At 40.4% G+C, this 18,953-nt stretch overlaps 1 protein-coding gene across 9 annotated transcripts in view; it reads left to right on the top strand.

The window, feature by feature from the left end:
• Nucleotides 1-18,953, top strand: part of LOC310699640 (uncharacterized protein) — a 77,770-nt gene that overhangs the window by 33,881 nt on the left and 24,936 nt on the right. For all 9 annotated transcript variants that reach the window (XR_014522188.1, XM_083487767.1, XM_083487766.1 and 6 more), the window contains 13 exons: nt 520-632; nt 2,020-2,141; nt 4,060-4,275; nt 6,536-6,679; nt 7,615-7,778; nt 8,307-8,419; nt 9,236-9,351; nt 12,109-12,327; nt 13,254-13,406; nt 13,930-14,090; nt 14,885-14,994; nt 16,028-16,146; nt 17,385-17,597. Coding sequence is in view for 8 of the 9 variants with exons in the window: in XM_083487767.1 (XP_083343893.1) it covers nt 520-632; nt 2,020-2,141; nt 4,060-4,275; nt 6,536-6,679; nt 7,615-7,778; nt 8,307-8,419; nt 9,236-9,351; nt 12,109-12,327; nt 13,254-13,406; nt 13,930-14,090; nt 14,885-14,994; nt 16,028-16,146; nt 17,385-17,597 (1,963 nt within the window). In the remaining variant the exon portion in view is untranslated. The remainder of the gene's footprint in view (nt 1-519; nt 633-2,019; nt 2,142-4,059; nt 4,276-6,535; nt 6,680-7,614; nt 7,779-8,306; nt 8,420-9,235; nt 9,352-12,108; nt 12,328-13,253; nt 13,407-13,929; nt 14,091-14,884; nt 14,995-16,027; nt 16,147-17,384; nt 17,598-18,953) is intronic.

Genomic DNA, 18,953 nt, shown 5'->3' with positions numbered 1-18,953 from the left:
TCTTTGACCCAAGCTATGAAGAGGTTTTAAAGAGCTTGCATATCACAGTTGAATAGGTAGTCCTCATAATAAATACAATATGTACTGGAGATCCAGATCTCAACTCTGCTCATTGTTTATAGAATCATAGAATCATAGAGTTGGAATAGACCACAAGGGCCATCAAGTCCAACCCCCTGCCAAGCAGGAAACACCATCAGAGCACTCTTGACTTATGGTTGTCAAGCCTCTGCTTAAAGACCTCCAAAGAAAGAGACTCCACCACACTCCTTGGCAGCAAATTCCACTGTCGAACAGCTCTTACTATCCTAGTACTAAAATCATATAATTTCTAACTGCTTTAATGATACCTGCGCAAGATAACCCAACACCAGTTTAATATCAGAAGCAACATTTGCAGCTGGAATGGGAACAAAGTGATCATCTTTTCATTAATTGTGAAAACACTTGCACTGCTTTTAAAAATCAGTACTGCCTAGCTATTTCTGTTTTTATTCCTCATCCTGATTTCAATTGTAGGAGTGGATACAAAAGTTTGTTAGAGAAAAAATATGGCTAGGACTGCAAGATATAAACTCTGATGAAGTCTGGGCTTGGTCACATGAGGACAGTGCAGAAAGTACATTGCAATGGTATGTATAATGAGCGGGCCCAATCTATGACTGTTGGCAGTTTAAGCAGATCTCAGCTGTGTATTGCATGTTTGCAAACAGCTATGAAAAGACTCATCAAGGATTATAAACACAGTATCCGGAACTTCTGTATGCAGATCTCATTTGGTATCAAGTAGTGGTCCTTATTATTACAAAATACTGAGAACAGGTCAGGGAAAGACTGAGAGAGCGTAGAGGTAGAGTCTGGAGAAAGTTATGGAAGTATGAGTAAGTAACACATGACAAAATTACTTTTTCTAAGCACAGGGTAGTGAATAAATATTTAGGGTTAAGCTGTATTCTACAGCTGGCCAACCCTTATCCCTTTTCCACTCAAATTTAAATTGTTGTTTTGCTATTGGCTCAAACCTAAAGGCTGGGCCAGACATGTTGCTTTCCTACCATATCACAATATGTTTCACTTAGGAAAGTTGAGGCATGGCTGCTTGATTTTCTCACCTATCGTATAATGTCACTGGCTTTGGTGGTGTTAATGCACTTGTATGATCTGAGTATTAGAAAATATCAGGACTTTGAGAACCGTTAGTCAGCTCTTCTTATTTCTTTGTATGGTACCCAAAGACATAGGCATTAGTGGCCTTGCTTAAATGCTTGCCTGGCTGGAATCGTAGGAATATAGACGACTGCCTTATACCAGTCAGACCACTGGTACTAAAATATCTGAAAAGGTCATCTGTGCAAGTGTTCATTTCTTACTAGAAGGTACTGCCAATCAATTCCTTAAGTTATTCCACCTCTTCCTCTAAAAAGTTATATCAGATGCAAAGATCTTATAACAAGTATGCTTGGAATGGAAAAAAGCTAGTGATGGGCTGAAGGGCCATTGAGGGTTTGACTGCTTTCAGGAGTAGGAATTTTACTAAAATGTCTAAGCTGCTTAACTTTACCCTCCCTTGCTTCTTTAACAACAACAAAAGCCCTTTGTTCTTTCATAGCAAGATCATATTTCCTGGCAGTTGGGCCAGAATGCACCATGTGATGATGTAGTGTAACTGCCAGGAGCATTCTTAAAACAGAAGTAATAGTGTTTTGTAAGTGTGCATCCCACCTGCTGTTGTCAGCCAGCACAATCTGCACTTTTAAAGCACCCTGCTTACCCAATTTCAGCGAGGAGTAGGCAATTCCCTCCCCAGACAGGTTAAGAAAGTGCACTGAATGATCCATCAGCCTGCACTATCTTCTCAGTGCACACTCCCAGCTTGGCTCAGAAGGGGTATCCGCTCTCCATTCGAGTTGGGAGAAATAATAGTTGGTGGTCACCAGTGATCAGCAATGATCATGTAGAAATTACATGGGCATGTACAGATGAAGTTACTTAATTAATTCTTTTATTATATTTTGACAGGCTGGATTTCCCAAAGGGGTACAAATGGCACAGATGTGCGGATATGTCAAACAAAGGTGTTATCAGTAAAGTTTACTGTACTGAAAAGAGAGAATGGGTGTGCAAGAGACCAGCTGGACGAGGTTTGGAGTCTGCTGATCTTTATTGTTACGTAGAAGTTGCTCATGTATAATTTGGGGAAGAAGACAACTGAATGAGAGTTAGCATTGTTGACTTTTTGAAGATCAGCTGTCCCAACAGAGGGATTAAATGCTACTTGTTTGGAACAGAAAGAAGCTCTGAATTACAATAATACCAGTTGCAACACAGTACAGTGGTACCTCGGTTTAAGAACAGTCCGGTTTAAGAATGATTTGGTTTACAAACCCCGCAAAACTGGAAATAGTGTCTTGGTCTAAAACGGAATCCGAATGGTGGAAGGGTACTGGTGGCGGGAGGCCTCATTAGGGAAAATGCGCCTCAGTTTAAGAACGGTTTTGGTTTAAGAACGGACTTTTGGAAGGGATTAAGTTCGTAAGCTGAGGTACCACTCAGTTTATAGTACTCTGTTTTGGGACACTAAATAATCTTTAGGTACACTTTGCTGTGTATCCATGATCAACAGACCATAAGGTTTTAGATCATATGTTTCAATCTGAAGGCTTTTAATGCAAACTTTCTGTATTTATTTGGGAAGTTTTAGGCCATTGGCCTCTCAATTTACTTGTGATCTGCTGTGGTGAATATTTGTATTTTGACAAAATTCTGATAGCTTCAGCATCTAAACGAGGTAGCAACCTAGATGAACTCTGAGAATTGCATAGAGTTTGCAGAAGGAATTAGAAGAGTCAGCAGCAGCTTTCAAAACTCACCTGCTGTTATAATAAAAATCCTCTGTAGTTTTATAAAAATGTACACTTCTTACCCCCTCAAGCATAACTCAGTTAAATGAATGATTTGCAGAAGTGCCAAAAAAGCTTGAGAGGGGGAAAAAAACTCTTAAAGAGGTGGAAATAAGGCCTGCTTGTAGATGGCTACTGTGAGAATAGGATGCTGAACTAGATGGTGTTTTAGTTTGATCCTTCAGGAATCAGTCACATACTAAGCAATATTTCAGAGAAGAAAGAATCACATCACCAGGGAACCCTAAGATATGCAGAAGGTCAAAAAACAAACAAATCCTCTTTAACCCTCCTCATGAGGCAAGTTCCCCAAAACAGCGCAATGAGCATGCCCAGTTGTCACAGAGAGGAATGTAATGGAGCTGTTGGAAATCTGAACAGAATCATTTTGTTAAGAGACCCATGTGTTTTTTCTGTTATTTTTTTATATCTTACATTGGCATTAAAGAAATCCCCAGAAAGTTCTAGATCTCTTGCTACCTTTGTCAGCAAGGAATGACTGATTGCCTTGAAGAATTGCTTTGCATTATTTCTGTGGGATTTACTGTCTTGATTTAAAGCATGCTAGTAGCAATTGCTTAATAGTAGTTGATCTTATGGCAACAAAGCCATAACTTGTCAAATGCTCTTATGGGTCTAATGGTGGTACCCGGTGTTCAGTATCTTCATTTTTCTGTTGAATTTGTACATGCATTGTGGCTCATGTATCGTAAGTTGATGGGCAAAGGTTTAGAATAAAAAAATAATCGTGGGGGTTTTGCTTTTTACAATCTGTGAGCAGTGCAGCTGAATTCCCTCATATGTTCAAGCATATTGATTGCAGACAAGTGAGCAATAATAGGGATGATTAAAATATCAGAGTTATGACATTGTTTATTTTGTCTACAAATTTTGACATTTTAAAGAAATATACAGTACTCAGTATAGATTTTTCAAAGTGCTAACTGACCTTGCCTGGCTTTGTTGCGAGTCATCCGTATGATAAACTAGCTTTATAGGTCTACATCACTGTTAATTAAGCTATAGAACTTGCTTATAGAGGTCAATCTTCTTAAAGAGGCCTCTTGTGTAAGCATCACATAAATGATATTAATATTTGGTTGTTCATATATATTTAACAGATGGACCTCAGTATAACCTTTTTCTGTCTTCCCTACAGACCTTGATGTATACACAGGCTTTTGGGATTCACTAGTGATCTCAGAGAAACCAGTTTTGTCAACCAATTATACTTACAATTATTCAAGGGATGAATGTATTAGATTGAAGTCAAGATGTCTTGGCTATGGATTGTGGAAAAATGGATATTTCTTGTTCAATGGTTTAATATTAGTTGGTGGCGGATTTGGTCCAAGTGTAACATTTTTAAAATCAGGTAGTCGTAATTGTCTTGAGTACCTTCTTAAATGTTTAGAATTATTGAATACTGAATCGTATCAAGATTCCCTCTCATGAAAATACAAAATTCTGTGATATTTTTGTATTCTAAATACAGTGGTACCTCGGTTTACGAACTTAATCCATTCCTGAAGTCTGTTCTTAAACCAAATCCATTCTTAAACCAAGGTGCGCTTTCCCTAATGAGGTCTCCTGCCACCGATGCCCTTCCACCGTTCAGCTTCCGTTCACAAACCGGAACACTACTTCCAGTTTTGTGGAGTTCGTAAACTGAATAGTTCATAAACAGGACTGTTTGTAAACCGAGGTACCACTGTAGATCCTTTGAAATCTCATTCATGCTTTTCCTTGCTGAAGAGTCTGGCACCTTGGAATAGCCAGTTTCTTTCACCAACAGATGTAGAAGTACAACAAAGAATACGGTTTTGTTTTGGTTTTTCCTTCAGGTGTGATATTTGCTTGTTCCTGCTTTTACTCGTCCAGTATACCCCCTCAACTGAACACTGATTTCTTCTTTCTTTTTGCCTCTTCCAAACACTTTAAAGCATATCACAAACAGTGCTTTTTTCTGGGGGGGGGGACATACCCCTAAACATTTTGTGATTCTAAGTTTGGCCTCATTGAGGGGCAGTATTTTAATATAAGTAGGAAAATGAGAGTGTCCCTAAACATTTTTTTTTTTTTAGAAAAAAGCACTACTCACAAACATTCGTTTAACATCTTTATTTATTGCGGACATCATGAGATCACTGGGTTGGGCTATGGCTCCATTCCTGGTGATGCAGGCAGAAGAGAAAAGCTCTTTGGAAAGTGAGCAGCTCCTACTTCGTTTTCTGTTCCTGCCTGTGCAAAGCGGTAATCTTCATTTTATATTCTTTCTATTCTTCTCACGGTCAGGGTTTTCCCTCTTTACCTCCTCCGTTTGTACCTTAGTTTTTTCAACTTGGCTGATTTCTCCCCACTCTTCAGCCCATTCTCTTCTCACACCTTACTCAGATTGCTTCCCTCAGAAATAAAAATCTTCCTCTTCGTATCCTTACATTTTACCAGGTTTGCAGCAAAATAGCTGCCTTTTCCACTAATGCTCCACTCTCAGAGATTTGCAGGGTAGCTTCATGGTCCTTGCATAGCACATTTGCCAGACATTATAAAATGGACTTATTTGCCTCAATGGATATCACCTTTGGCCTCAAGGTCCTTCAACAGGCTTTAAAGCTTTAATCCAGGCATAGGCAATCTCCGGCCCTCCAGATGTTTGGGACTACAATTCCCATCATCCCTAGCTAACAGGGCCAGTGGTCAGGGATGATGGGAATTGTAGTCCCAAACATCTGGAGGGCCGGAGTTTGCCTATGCCTGCTCTAATCTGTTGCTGTTGAGACCTACCTTAATGGGGAAAGCTGTGATATATCCCAACCCAGTGACCGCTTGATGCCCACTATAAATTTAGTGGCTCTGCAAAACTAAATGGCAGCCACTCACTTCCCAAAGAGCGTTTTGCTCTTGCCTTCATCAACAAGAATGGAGCTGTAACCCAACCCTGTGACTACATGATGCCCTAACAAATCTACCTATTGTACCTTCTCCCTCACTCTGCATATGTGTGTTAAAGTTTGTAAAAAACATTTCTAAGTTGATTTGCAGAGAATGTAGAAATGGGAGTATATTAGCATAAGCCACTAGCCAATCAGTGGTATGCACAGCTGCTTCTGCTTGAAATTAAACAGAACTGGCTTTTTGGCAGTATCAAGCTAGGAAAAACACTGACAAAACCTGGGTGAGTGTGGTTATATAGCTTAACCAGTTTTTGCCTACCCGTATCCCACCTGCTGCATGTCTTTCAGCATGAGTGTTTAATTGTTGGGGATAGCTAAGCTTATGACTCAGGAATTCCCAACTGAGGTGGAATCTACACACATATAAAAAACATTCTGAAAATGCTTTTTTAAAAAAGTTTTTAAAAATACAATGAATTTTCCATAAGGCTCACCATTGCCATCTAGTGTCATATTGTATATTGCATATAAAACACACTTAAAACATCTTATTTTCAGCTGTATAGCTGAGTCCCAACTAGGCTCTAACCTTAGCCAATCTTTTCTTCCAACTTCAGGTATGGAAATAATAACACTGACCTACCTAGCAGGGCTGTTGTAAAGGTTGCAACAAGATAATGTATGTGAAACACTTTGAACATTCTATACTGCTATATTACTTTTATTTTATTTTATTTTAAGCATGTGACTATGGATACTATGGGCCAGAGTGTGAATCTGAATGCCGGCCCTGTCATTGGGACAAACCATGCCACCCTGTTACGGGAACATGTGAAGGTCCCATTGTTTGTGTTGCACCTCAGGGTGTAGGTACATGCCCTTTTGGTAAGTGAGCTTTCTTCCTTTCTTTCTTTCTTTCTTTCTTTCTTTCTTTCTTTCTTTCTTTCTTTCTTTAAAAAACCCCTATTTATTCATTTAAGAGTTTTGAAAACAGAGCTTTGCCAAATGTAGTTTATAATTGAAGACATAAAAGCATACAAAAGCAGCATCTGAAAAATAATGTAATTAAAACAACAGGATAAAACAATAGATCCTGATGGATGGAGGGAGGGAAAGGGAGAATGTGCCCCTGAGGGTGGATCCTGATTTGCAAACCATCACTTGTACAGAGTAAGCTTATCACTGACAGTTATTGGAAGTTAATGGGATGATTCTGCCTTATATAATGAACAACTCTCTACCCACTCTGAAAATACTCACTTGGCAAAAGATACAAAGGAATGTTAGACTATGTTGTTGTTTAGTCGTTTAGTCGTGTCCGACTCTTCGTGACTCCCATGGACCAGAGCACGCCAGGCACTTCTGTCTTCCACTGCCTCCCGTAGTTTGGTCAGACTGTTATCTTCGAGAACACTGTCCAACCATCTCGTCCTCTGTCGTCCCCTTCTCCTTGCGCCCTCCATCTTTCCCAACATCAGGGTCTTTTCCAGGGAGTCTTCTCTTTTCATGAGGTGGCCAAAGTACTGGAGCCTCAGCTTCACGATCTGTCCTTCCAGTGAGAACTCAGGGCTGATTTCCTTCAGAATGGATAGGTTTGATCTTCTTGCAGTCCATGGGACTCTCAAGAGTCTCCTCCAACACCATAATTCAAAAGCATCAATTCTTCGGCGATCAGCCTTCTTTATGGTCCAGCTCTCACTTCCATACATCACTACTGGGAAAACCATAGCTTTTAGACTATGGTTAGACTATGAAAAGCAACAAAACATGGGAAATCATAATAGTTTTTGCATTTGTTTTCTTTTTTGATGGTGTGTCAGGCTTGTACAGTTTAAGATGCCCCCTTGGTGATGGCTGGTGGTACTGGGGAGGAAAATGCTACTTGATAGATGAAAAAAGAAAAGTGGCATGGAGTGAAGCACAGGAGCTATGCAGACGTTTTAAAGACACAAATCTACTTGAGATACAAAGCCTTGAGGAAAAGGTTAGAATCTTAAAAAGAAAAGAAAAACCCTATAAAATGTTGGTCACCTTTCTATTCAAGAGTGCTGAAGGTGGTAAATAACATTTACCAGTACTTGCTTAAAGAAAATTCAGTGGGCACTTTTAAAATCTACCTTTTTCAAATGGCACTCCAACATTTATTTCAAGGGAGAGTTTTTGTTTGTACTGTGAGGGAGGAGCGTTAACAAAAATATAAAGCCCTCTTCCCTCCCTCCCATACTCTTGCTGTAGTCAGAAGTCACTTGTTGGATGAGATACTGGGGAGGAAGAGAACAGGCAAATGGCTTCATGTGAGATGTGTCCCAGTCCTCTTATTTCAAGTATTGTGCCTGATACCTAGGTGGAGAGATAGAGAGGAGGTGCTTTCAACCCTTTTGTTTTTGTTCAAAGGGAGAATTGAGCTATACTTATCCCCTGATGTGTATGCAGTTTCACCTATGAAGTATATTGAGATCACACCACCAAATCTTAACAATGCTAATTATGTCTATGTTGTGTTCTGCTCCAGACATGGGTGAAAGCAATGATAAATCAACAAATGTGGGTAGGGATGAAATGGCATTCAGAGACGTCTCGTTGGCAATGGGGAGATGGAACAAATGTGAACACTAATATAAATTGGTAAGATGTTTACATTTTTCTGCCTTTTATGAATACCTTTTACTTATGCCCCTGAAATACCTACTGAACAGTTTTCAGTGTATGGATAATGTCAGGGAACTGCCATTAGCTCAGAGATGAGAGATAGAGGGGGAGTTGTGTTACAGGGAGCCTCCGAAAATCTTGCGAAGCAGTTCCTCTTCCAACGAGGAGGAAAGCCCAACCTCCAGTGGAGAAGAGGTGCAAGGACCAGAGGATGCTACAGAGAGGGAAGCACACCCCTGCCATCCCCAATCATGCACAGTAGTTTGAGACGCGGGGGGGGGGGGGGGGCGGAAAAGGCTTGGGGTGACTAAGCTATTATGTTGGGGGAGGACCCGAAAACGACCACTCCCGGATTCGCTAGCGATTGAGGCAGACATGAACTTGCGGTACTGCACTGTAAATAGTTTTGCACCAAAACAAACCCTGTGAAAGACAGGTCGGAGTCCTGCCTGGTTACTCTCGAGCAACCGCAACAGCATCTGACAGATATGTACCTATTGAAACTAAATGTTAATAATTTAAGAATGTAAGAAAAGCCTGCTGGATCAGGAATGGAGCATAATGAACATGGCTAACTTGGTAGAACCCTGAACAGGCATATTCTATACTGCAACATTCTTTTTTCAGAGGCCACCTTCCTTATTTATTATTATTTCTAATGCAGCAGTGCTCTCAAAGTGACCCTCCAAAATTCTGCACACCGATGTGTGATATTACAGATTACGTTATAAAAATTAGTATGGATATTTTTCTCTTCCTAGCTGTAGTTCAAAATGTTGCCTCTCCCTTTAGGTTAAATATAGAAGGGAACAAGCTTGATGGCTGCGGTACTATTCTCAAAAATAAGCGACTATTGCAATCAGCAAAGTGCTCTGAGAAGTTTTATTTTATATGTGAAAGAGAAGAATGTAAGTATTAGCTTTTTCTTTTCTTGCTTCCTTTTCTTCTTTTATATTCTTCCTATTCAGTACTGTCTCTCGCCCAGGGAAAGCAAGGAATATTCTAAAGATTCATCCCACTGCTTAATGTTGTCCTCTCTGCAATGTGTTATGTGGAATTATTGTTTGGGAGTTAAAGGGTTTTTTATTGTTTCAGTTGCATTGTGTTTTTATATGATGTAGCCTGTCCTGGGACCTTGTAGAGAAGGGTGGTAAGGAATACAATAAGATGCTGATGGTTCTGTGGCTACTGGGTGCAATAATCTTATTTGGATATTACTAGAAGATGAATAATAATAGCTAGGCTATTGCATACAGTGCACACTGCCTTTTCCTGTATAGTCTGAAAACTTGAAAGAAAACCCGCCTTAAACATCAGTACAGTGGGTTACAGACTCCCCAGGTTACAGACGCCCCAGGTTACAGACGCTTCAGGATACAGACTCTGCTAACCCAGAAATAGTAACTTGGGTTAAGAACTTTGCTTCAGGATGAGAACAGAAATCACGCGGCACCGGGAGGCCCCATTAGCTAAAGTGGTACCTCAGGTTAAGAACAGTTTCAGGTTAAGAACGGACCTCCAGAACGAATTAAGTTCTTAACCCGAGGTACCACTGTATTGGATTTCCAACACTGAGCAGTCAACAACAAAATTACTTGATGTTGCCATAACAACAGCTGAACATCTTTGGAAAAACGTGCTGGTAAAACAAAGCCGGGGGAAATTGCTTTTCTCAGAAGAGTGTTCCACAGTGTAAGGGCCGCCAATGAATAAGCCTTTTCCCTTCACCGTCCTCATCTCATTTCTATGGCTGAGGGAATGCAAAGCATGACTTCAACTTAGAATCTTAATTCCAGGAGAGGGTGGTACAGTGAAATAACATGCTTTGCAGGAATTCAGGACATAATTACCAGCAGTTTGAATTCACAAGTGAATTGGAATTCAGGACAGGTTAGTGAAGATCATAGTAAATGATCTGTAAGCAGATTAGTCAAGAACATAGTAAAATGTTTTGCATGTTCACTCTCATCAACATTTGGACCACTGAGGTCTGTACCATCTGAAGCTTCCAAACTGTTTTCAACAACAAACCCTTTTGTGGTATATGTGTGATACTTGCTGGATATCTTGGTGTCCTTGAGAAAGCTTGATCTTCCATAATACACAAAGTGTACTTGGACTTTCAAGAAGCTTTCAATAAGGTACAGTCATACCTCGGGTTACACATGCTTCAGGTTGCGCATTTTTGGGTTGCGCAACGCACTGAACCCGGAAGTACTGGAACGGGTTACTTCTGTGTTTCAGTGCTCACGCATGTGCAGAAGCACTAAATCACTCTTTGTACGTGCGCAGGCGCGGCGCTGTGGGTTGCGAACGTGCCTCCCGTCCGGATCATGTTCGCAACCCGAGCGTCCACTGTACCTCCCAAGGACACCTGAGTAAGCTCAGCTGTCACAGAGTAAGAGGCGATATCCTCTTGTGGATCAGAAATTTGTTAAGTAGGAGGAAGCAGAAAATGGGAAATGCAGTTCAATGTAAACATGAGGAAAGTGGTACATGTTGGACAAATAAAATCTTAATTTCACATATACGCTCATGGAGTCTGATCTGGCAGTGACTAATCAGGAGCAGGACTTTGGGGTTGTGGTAGATAGCAAGACTTTGGGGTTGTGGTTAGAGAAAAAAGATGAGTAAGAGGTGGCAATGCATGATGGAAGTTTAGAAAATTATGCACTAGAACTAGGCAGAGCATAGTTAAAGTGTGATCACAGTTTGGATGGCTTTAAAAAGTACCGTATTTTTCGCCCTATAGGACGCACTTTTCCCCCTCCAAAAATGAAGGGGAAATGTGTGTGCGTCCTATGGAGCGAATGCAGGCTTTCACTGAAGCCTGGAGCTCACCGACTGGTGCGCACCGACCCCTCTTGCTCTCCAGGCTTCAGGCAGCTATCCGCAAGCCTTCGGAGCCCGGTGGGAGTTCCCACCAGGCTCCGAAGGCTTGCGGATAGCAGCCTGCAACCTGAAGCCCGGGGAGCGCAGCGCCAACTCCCGCTGTGCACCCCGGGCTTCAGGCAGCTATCCGCAAGCCTACGGAGCCGGCAAGCTCTGGGAGCGAAGGGAAGGTTGCGCGCAACCTCGCCACCGCTCCCGGACCCGTTCTGGGGGCTAGGGTCATGGGAAGCTCGGGCTTCCCCAGCCCCAGCCCCGCGGCTTCTGCCAAAGCCGTGCGCAGCCTTTCCCGGCTGGAGAAGTTACACACGGCTAACAGAGGAAGCCAAGACAGCCAGCGGGATGGATCTCGCTCGCTGTCTTGGCTTCTTTGCTCTTTGGGGCTTGGGCGGGGAAAAGAATTTCCCCCCCTTTATTCCCCCCCCCTAAAAATTAGGTGCGCCCTATGGTCCGGTGCACCCTATGGAGCGAAAAATACGGTATTAGACTAATCCATGGAGGAAAAGTCTTATCAATGACTGTTAGCTGTGATGGAGGCTATATTGGTTGGAAGCAGTATACTTCCGAATACCAATTTCTGGAAACCACACAAGGGGAGAGTTCTATTGCTCTCAAGTCCTGCTTACAAGTTTCCCACAGGTATTTGGTTGGCCATTGTAAGAATCGGATGCTGGACCAGATTGGCCATTGGCTTGATCCAATAGGCTCTTCTTATATCATCTTAGTCTTTGAAGTGATGGTAATAATCATGGTCTATGATTGTTTTCTTTGGACAGCAATGAATATATTCCAGGAATACAAAGGTCACACTATACCACAACGACAAAACGCATTACCAAAAGTGTTCTATACTTTGAGTGATGCTGAAGAGGATTGCATTTTTGAGAAAACTACTTGTACTGGTATAGTTTTATCACAAGGCCAGTATTATATGGTTAGTGGAACAAATATATTCAAAAGCGTCGATGCACATGACACCTTATATGTGAAGTCTGGTGAGTCACTTAAAGGAACTTATCTATACACTTATCTATAACAATGTGGCCGTGGCTACCAAACTATCTTTTTCCTGATCTTATGAAATGCCTCTTAAGTTGTTAACTGGCAGATGCATGCTGTTGGCTCCTACGTACGTCTCTTTCTTGTTACGGCATTGTCATTTTTGCCAACTTATCCAAAGTACTCTGATCCTAAAAATAGTAGAACTTATTAAATTTTATGTAATGTTTTAGTTTCTTAAATCTAGATGACTCTGGAACTGTTTCGTTCCAAAAGTAAATATGTCCAGCTGGGTCAAGAGTTTACAGCTTTGGTGATGTCAACATCAAAGCATTAATTACTATTTTGCTCTTATGGGACAAAAGATGGGGTAGAAATACTTTAAATACATAAATTAATCATAGCCTCTTTCAGATAAAACTGAACTTCTCTATCAAATAAGCTATTTTTCATTCAATCCGCAATTAATGAACTCTAGTGTAGCACAGTGGCTAGAAGACTGACTTGTGAGCCCCCAAGTCCCACATTTATTGCTCACTAGATGGCAAGTCATTCTCTGCTCTCTTCATGTTTCTTCCCAAATCTAATATGGGATAACAACAACAACCACCTATCTTCAGTTTGTGAATCACTTTATTTAGGAAAAGAACTAAATATACACTAAGGTGACTATCCTATGCACACTTGGGAGGGAGTATGCCCCAGTGAATACAGAGGGACTTAGCTTCTGCATATGCATGTACATATTAGTAATATTAACCTGGAGCCAACCAATGGTAATATACTTTGGAAGTGCAGAGCAAATTGGGCTCTATTTGCATACCTGAAACAGCTCATAGTAAAAGTCAAATGTTGAAATGTTCTTGTTAATCTGGTTTTTAGTTTATTCTTTTGCTGTTTTAATCCTCAAATTTTATTCTAGTTTGCAATCCTGGATTTTTTGGTACAAATTGTCAATTCACTTGCAAAAAGTGTGCCAATGACTTACCTTGCCATCCGATTACTGGAGAATGTGTAGCCATTGGCCCTACCAAATGTACCTTGGACTCCCCAGATCCAGAGTGTAATGCAAAAGGTACAGTTTCTAGACATGGGTTTTCCTTTTTTATTCTCTCATTTTATGTGGCTTTCTCTGTCTTTCTTTTAGTACCTCCTTTAATTTATGTCAGCCACTCGGTAGAAGTCACTCTAACTCTACTAACCATTGAAATTTTGGTTTTCATTTACTAATATCTTTCCTATAAATTTTACCATTTACCTCAACATTAGTTTTCTGTGTAAGTATGGTAAAATTAAATGATACAGGAAACTGGTGTATGTAATAGTAACTTAAGCGACTGAGCCACAAACTCACTAGGTAGTGCTCTCTGAAGTGCTACAAAGGTACTACAATTACTATGTGGACAAACATTGGTTCTCTTGGCCTGAAGCGAGATGAGTGCCACAACCCCATAGTTGCCTTGACTGGACTTAACTCTTTTTTATTTTTTAATTCAGTATGGTTTGCTCACAGCTAGAAATGCATTTAATTACATAGATATGCAGGTGTATCTTGTGGTTTCAAAGTTATATTACAACTTACTGTATTGGTTTTTAAGCTTTCACAAATCCGTGCCCAAAGAAGCCCCAGTGGTACCATTATTCCAAGTCATGTTACTATGTGGAACACACAAAAACAGCCACATGGACCGATGCCAGGATTGCATGCCAAGGATTTAAGGGAACAGACCTAGTTAAAATTACAAACAGTCATGAAAAGGTACTATTTGTGAGCTGGGGGGGGGGTGTAATTGCTTTATATCCTTCTCACACTGGATAGGGGCTGGTTTGTGAATTAGACTTAATTAGGTTAATTCTGTGACTGTTTTCTTTTGTTCATTTTAGAAGCCATACAAATTGCAGGTGTTTCTCCATTCAGATTTAAGCAATTCAGATACCTACCCAACATGGGAGGTGCTTCCCCAGTTTACTATATCACGTAACTATGATTTGTGTGTGTAGCTTCTTCAATCATGAGTGAGGCCAGTTGTGTCGGTCTTTCTTTTTCCAGCACAAAAGGACTCTGTTGCAGTAGTGTCTCCAGCCAGCCACTGTTATTTCTTGTTACAACTGCAGCATTAGTTACCTAACAAGAATAGAAGTATTTTAGACATATTATAGAAAGTGGTGGTGAGAAACCTTATATAGTGCTCTTGCAGTGACTATGAATGCTTTAGAAAGCTTCCTTGCAGCTGAGAGAAACTGAATCTATGTTAGCAGTGCTATCTGAAGACATTTGGAGCTTTGTAATCCATGTGCTTACTTCAGTTTTCTCTCTTAAATTATTATTTAAAAGCATATACCACCATTATCTAAACTAGACCTATTAAAGGAGGTTTTTATGTGTTAGAAAGTTGATTCAAAGGATGATTAAATGTTGTTTGGATATAAGGCTTTAGGATTCTTGCTATAAAATAGGTTTTCGGACTTTTCCCTTTTCTGAATGTTGGTTTATATTAAACGTATTCTGCTCCTACACCATAAAGAGCAGTTCAGATTTGTTTATTCTTACAGATGTGGGTACAGTATACAGGAGATGACAGCTGGATTGGTTTGATCTTCAGCAAGCGGTCATATCAATATATTTGGGTAGATAACACAACTTCAATCTTTCAAAATGCATGGTGAGATGTTTTCTAATATAGTCTGGTATTAGCAGAAAATACTGTTTTCAGAGCCTTAGTAAAGTCCAGTTTCTCAACAGAAAAAATGATCACGTGATATATTCAGATTCTAGTACATGCTCTTTATTTTAAAAAAGTATTCAGAGGTTCTTTCTGTTTCAGTAAGGATCTCGCTGATTTTCAAGTCTCTAAAACCACAATGACTGTCAATTCAGCTTCTTCATTCTTCTCTTCAAACTAAAAAATCTCAAATTAACCATGGTTTCCTATTTCATCTGACCCTATAAACTATGGTTTTCACTTTTAGCACAAGATAGTATATTAAACCAAATTCAAACTATGGTTTAGTATCTTGGTTTGGTTCAAAACCAGTTATTGCAGTTTCATGTTTTGACTTACAGGTTTGAATGTTTCCATTTTGAAGGAGTTGTGCACATGGGCAAAAGGCTTGTTCATACATGAAGTCAAAATATCACTGTCCAAACTGAATGGATAATTTATGGCAATTTCAGGGCAGTTTGCCATTCTCTAGCATAAGTGAGGATGAGACACTGAAATAATGGGTTGTCTCTTCCTCCTGCCCAAGAAAGGCAGAGATCGCACAGCCTCAATCTTTATACTAGATATGGCTTCCAAAAAATCCTTCTTTGTTCCTTCTGTGCCTTGCCCAGGAACAGGGGTCTCCTCTAGATTCTCTTTGCTTACTGGCTAGTCTTGCCTTGCCAACTTCTTTTAGATTCTAGCTTATACTGCACAGTTTTCTTTCCTCTTCTGACCACTACTTTTTCTTATTTCCATACAGTTAGTTGCCGAGGTATATACAAGCATAATGCTACTTCTCAGATTGAACCAGCCTTAAAACTTTATATGGTTTTTCAGGTTGCTAATTTTAGAATGCAATTAAAGTTTGTTGCCCAAAATTATTGTGTGGTTTTGAAAACTTCCCGTAATATTGTTGAAATAGAGCAAGCCTTAAGGAATGGTTTAATTAATCAGAACCTGTATGTTTTTTCTCCTTCTTAACTGCTGGCAGGGTGGTTAGGCAAAACAGAAGATATACACAATCTGTTTCTGATTGTGGAGTTGCTTTCAAGAGATATCTTTCTGTGATTGATTGTTCTCTTCACAGAAAATGGATTTGCAAGAGACAAGGTAAATTAAGAAGTTGTTTTTGCCTCTCAGAAAGAGATGCACAACTTGACTCTGGCTATAAACTAATGTGTCCCCCCCCCCAAAGAGTTGTAAGTCATATAGTTGTGTTATTTCTTGTGGCTTGTCCCCATTGTCAATATTGCTATCAGTATCACTTCATCAAACAGATGACAGTGCTTCAAAAAGATGTGAAATCTGTTTGACCAGATCAGCACTGGACACGAAATGACAATATGTAATGAGTTATAACAACTCTATCATACCTCCTTAAGCTCTCTTAAAACCTATTGACTTTCTCTGGCCATGCAGTCCTCCTGATTTCAGTGAATTTGACTCACAAGTATGCATATTATTATTTATTTTATTTGTGACTTCTGTCCCACTTTTCTTCATTAAAATATACTCTTGACAGATCACACTCACCATTTTAATAAAAAAATACATTAAAACAATAAAAAGCTGCAGGCCAGATCCACACATTTAAAACACTCACATATCAATTTATTTTCAGTACCTTGGTAGTCGAACGGCTTGGCTCCTGAACAATCAGCTCCCAAACACCACAAACTCAGAAGTGAGTGTTCCAGTTTGCAAACATTTTTCAGAAGCCAAACGTCCAACTCAGCTTCTGCGGCTTCCAATTGAGTGCAGGAAGTTCCTGCGGCCAATCAGAAGCCGCACCTTGTTTTTCAAACCATTTCGGGAGTCGAACAGACTCCCAGAATGGATTAAATTCGAGAACCAAGGCACCACTGTATATACTGATTCTTCTTCTTTACTTCTAGGTGGTCCCATTAAACACAGCCCAAAAGCACAGAGTTTTCTAGATACCTTTCAGATACCGTACCTTTCACTGTAGTTCTTCAAGTGTCTAAGTACAATCCTTAAATTCAATATCAGTATTACTTGTGTGGCCATTTTGGCACTGCAGTCATTTGTGTGTAAATGTGTACTACTTCTGAAAGCTCAGGTCCTTGACAAGACAAACACTTGTACCAATGAAAAGGGGAATCTTTTAGAAAAAAAATAATTTGGTGAAAATGACATAACAATGCATTGTTATCTGTTAGTCTTTCTGTTGCAACAGTTGCTCTAGTTTGGGGCCCTTAAATCAGAGTATATCTGTCCATTTGTGAACTGGCAGGTTGCACTTGCACATCACGAATCTGCACAATAATTAGGAGCAGTCATATTTTATACATTTCATTTAAGTTGACTGTTCCTTTTATTTTAAACAGATGTTGATCTCTTTACCGAATTCATTGGAAGAGCATTTTACCTTCCTGGTGGAAAAGCTCCTAAGTATTCTACTTTAAATGAGGCTAAACAGGCCTGTTTAGTCTTGTCAACGTGTATCGGAGTGGTAGAAGCAGGGAAAGATTTCATGATACACACTGGTCTAAGCATATACAATACCAGGGACAAAAGTGTGAAAACCTGGATTAAATCAGGTATGCAGTACAAGTATGTGCAGAATTATTTACTTTTATCTCTTTGCTGAAATTTATATAATTTAACTCAAATGCAACTGGTTTGTCTGTATTATTTTTATTAATAACAATTTTGGGATGGGTGCATGCCTATTAATTAGAAAGTGACACTGGGCCATCCTAAATGAGGCAGTGGTTTCTACATACTGAGGGGATGCTTCAGATATATGTAATATAGAAGTAAAAGAAGGCTTGTAGCTCTAAGGAGTTTACCATCTAAATACTCGCAGTGGGCAAAGACAACAAAGAGACAAAGAACAATGAATGTGGGCATAACAAATATGTGCCATCAAATGCTACACTATTTTCTGGTAGATACTAAATTCTATGACATATTCATGTTTGGATGATTCAATCATGCTTTTTAACATCTACATGAAACCATTGAGAGAGATCATTAGAGGGTTTGGGCTGAGTGTTCACCAGGTTGTAGTTGATACCCAGCTCTACCTCTCATTTAAATCGGAGCCAGTGAAGGTGTGTGAGTGTCCTGTGTGAGTGTCTGGAGGCAGTTGGAGGTTGGATGGCAGCTAATGGATTGAGGTTGAATCCCAACAAGACAGAAGGACTGTTTCTGGGATACAGGGGGCAAGCAGGTGTGGGGACTCCCTAGTTTTGAATAGAGTAACTGTGCTCCTGAAGAACTAGGTATGCAGCCTGGGAGTCATTTTGGACTCACAGCTGTCCATGGAGGTGCAGGTTAATTCTGTGTCCAGGGCAGCTCCATCTGGTATGCCAACTGAGACCGTACCTGCCTGCTCACTGTCTCACCAGAGTGGTACATGCCATGATTATCTTCCTCTTGGACTAGTGCAACACACTCTACGTGAAGTTACCTTTGAAGGTGACTCGGAAACTACAACTAATCCAGAGTGCAGAAGCTAGACTGGTGGCTGGGAGCGGCTGCTGGGACCATATAATACCAGTCCTGAAAGACCTACTTTGGCTCCCAGTACGTTTCTGAGCACAATTCAAAGTGTTGATGCTTACCTTTAAAGCCCTAAACGGCCTCGGCCCAGGATACCTGAAGGAGCGTCTCCACCCCCATCGTTCAGCCCAGACACTGAGATTCAGCTCCAAGGGCCTTCTGGCAGTTCCTTCACTGCAAGGTTACAGGGAACCATGCAGAGGGCCTTCTAGGTAGTGGCGCCTACCCTGTGGAGCACCCTCTCAGCAGATGTAAAGGAGATAAATAACTATACAGTGGTGCCTCGCAAGACGAAATTAATTCGTTCCGCAAGTTTTTTCTTCTTGCGGGTTTTTCGTCTTGCGAAGCACGGTTTCCCATAGGAATGCATTGAAAATCAATTAATGCGT

Source organism: Podarcis liolepis, assembly GCF_965112155.1.
Source record: "Podarcis liolepis genome assembly, chromosome: 2".
Lineage (NCBI taxonomy): Eukaryota > Metazoa > Chordata > Lepidosauria > Squamata > Lacertidae > Podarcis > Podarcis liolepis.
The sequence above is the reverse complement of the archived record's forward strand: the minus strand, read 5'-3'. Positions and strand labels throughout refer to the sequence as shown.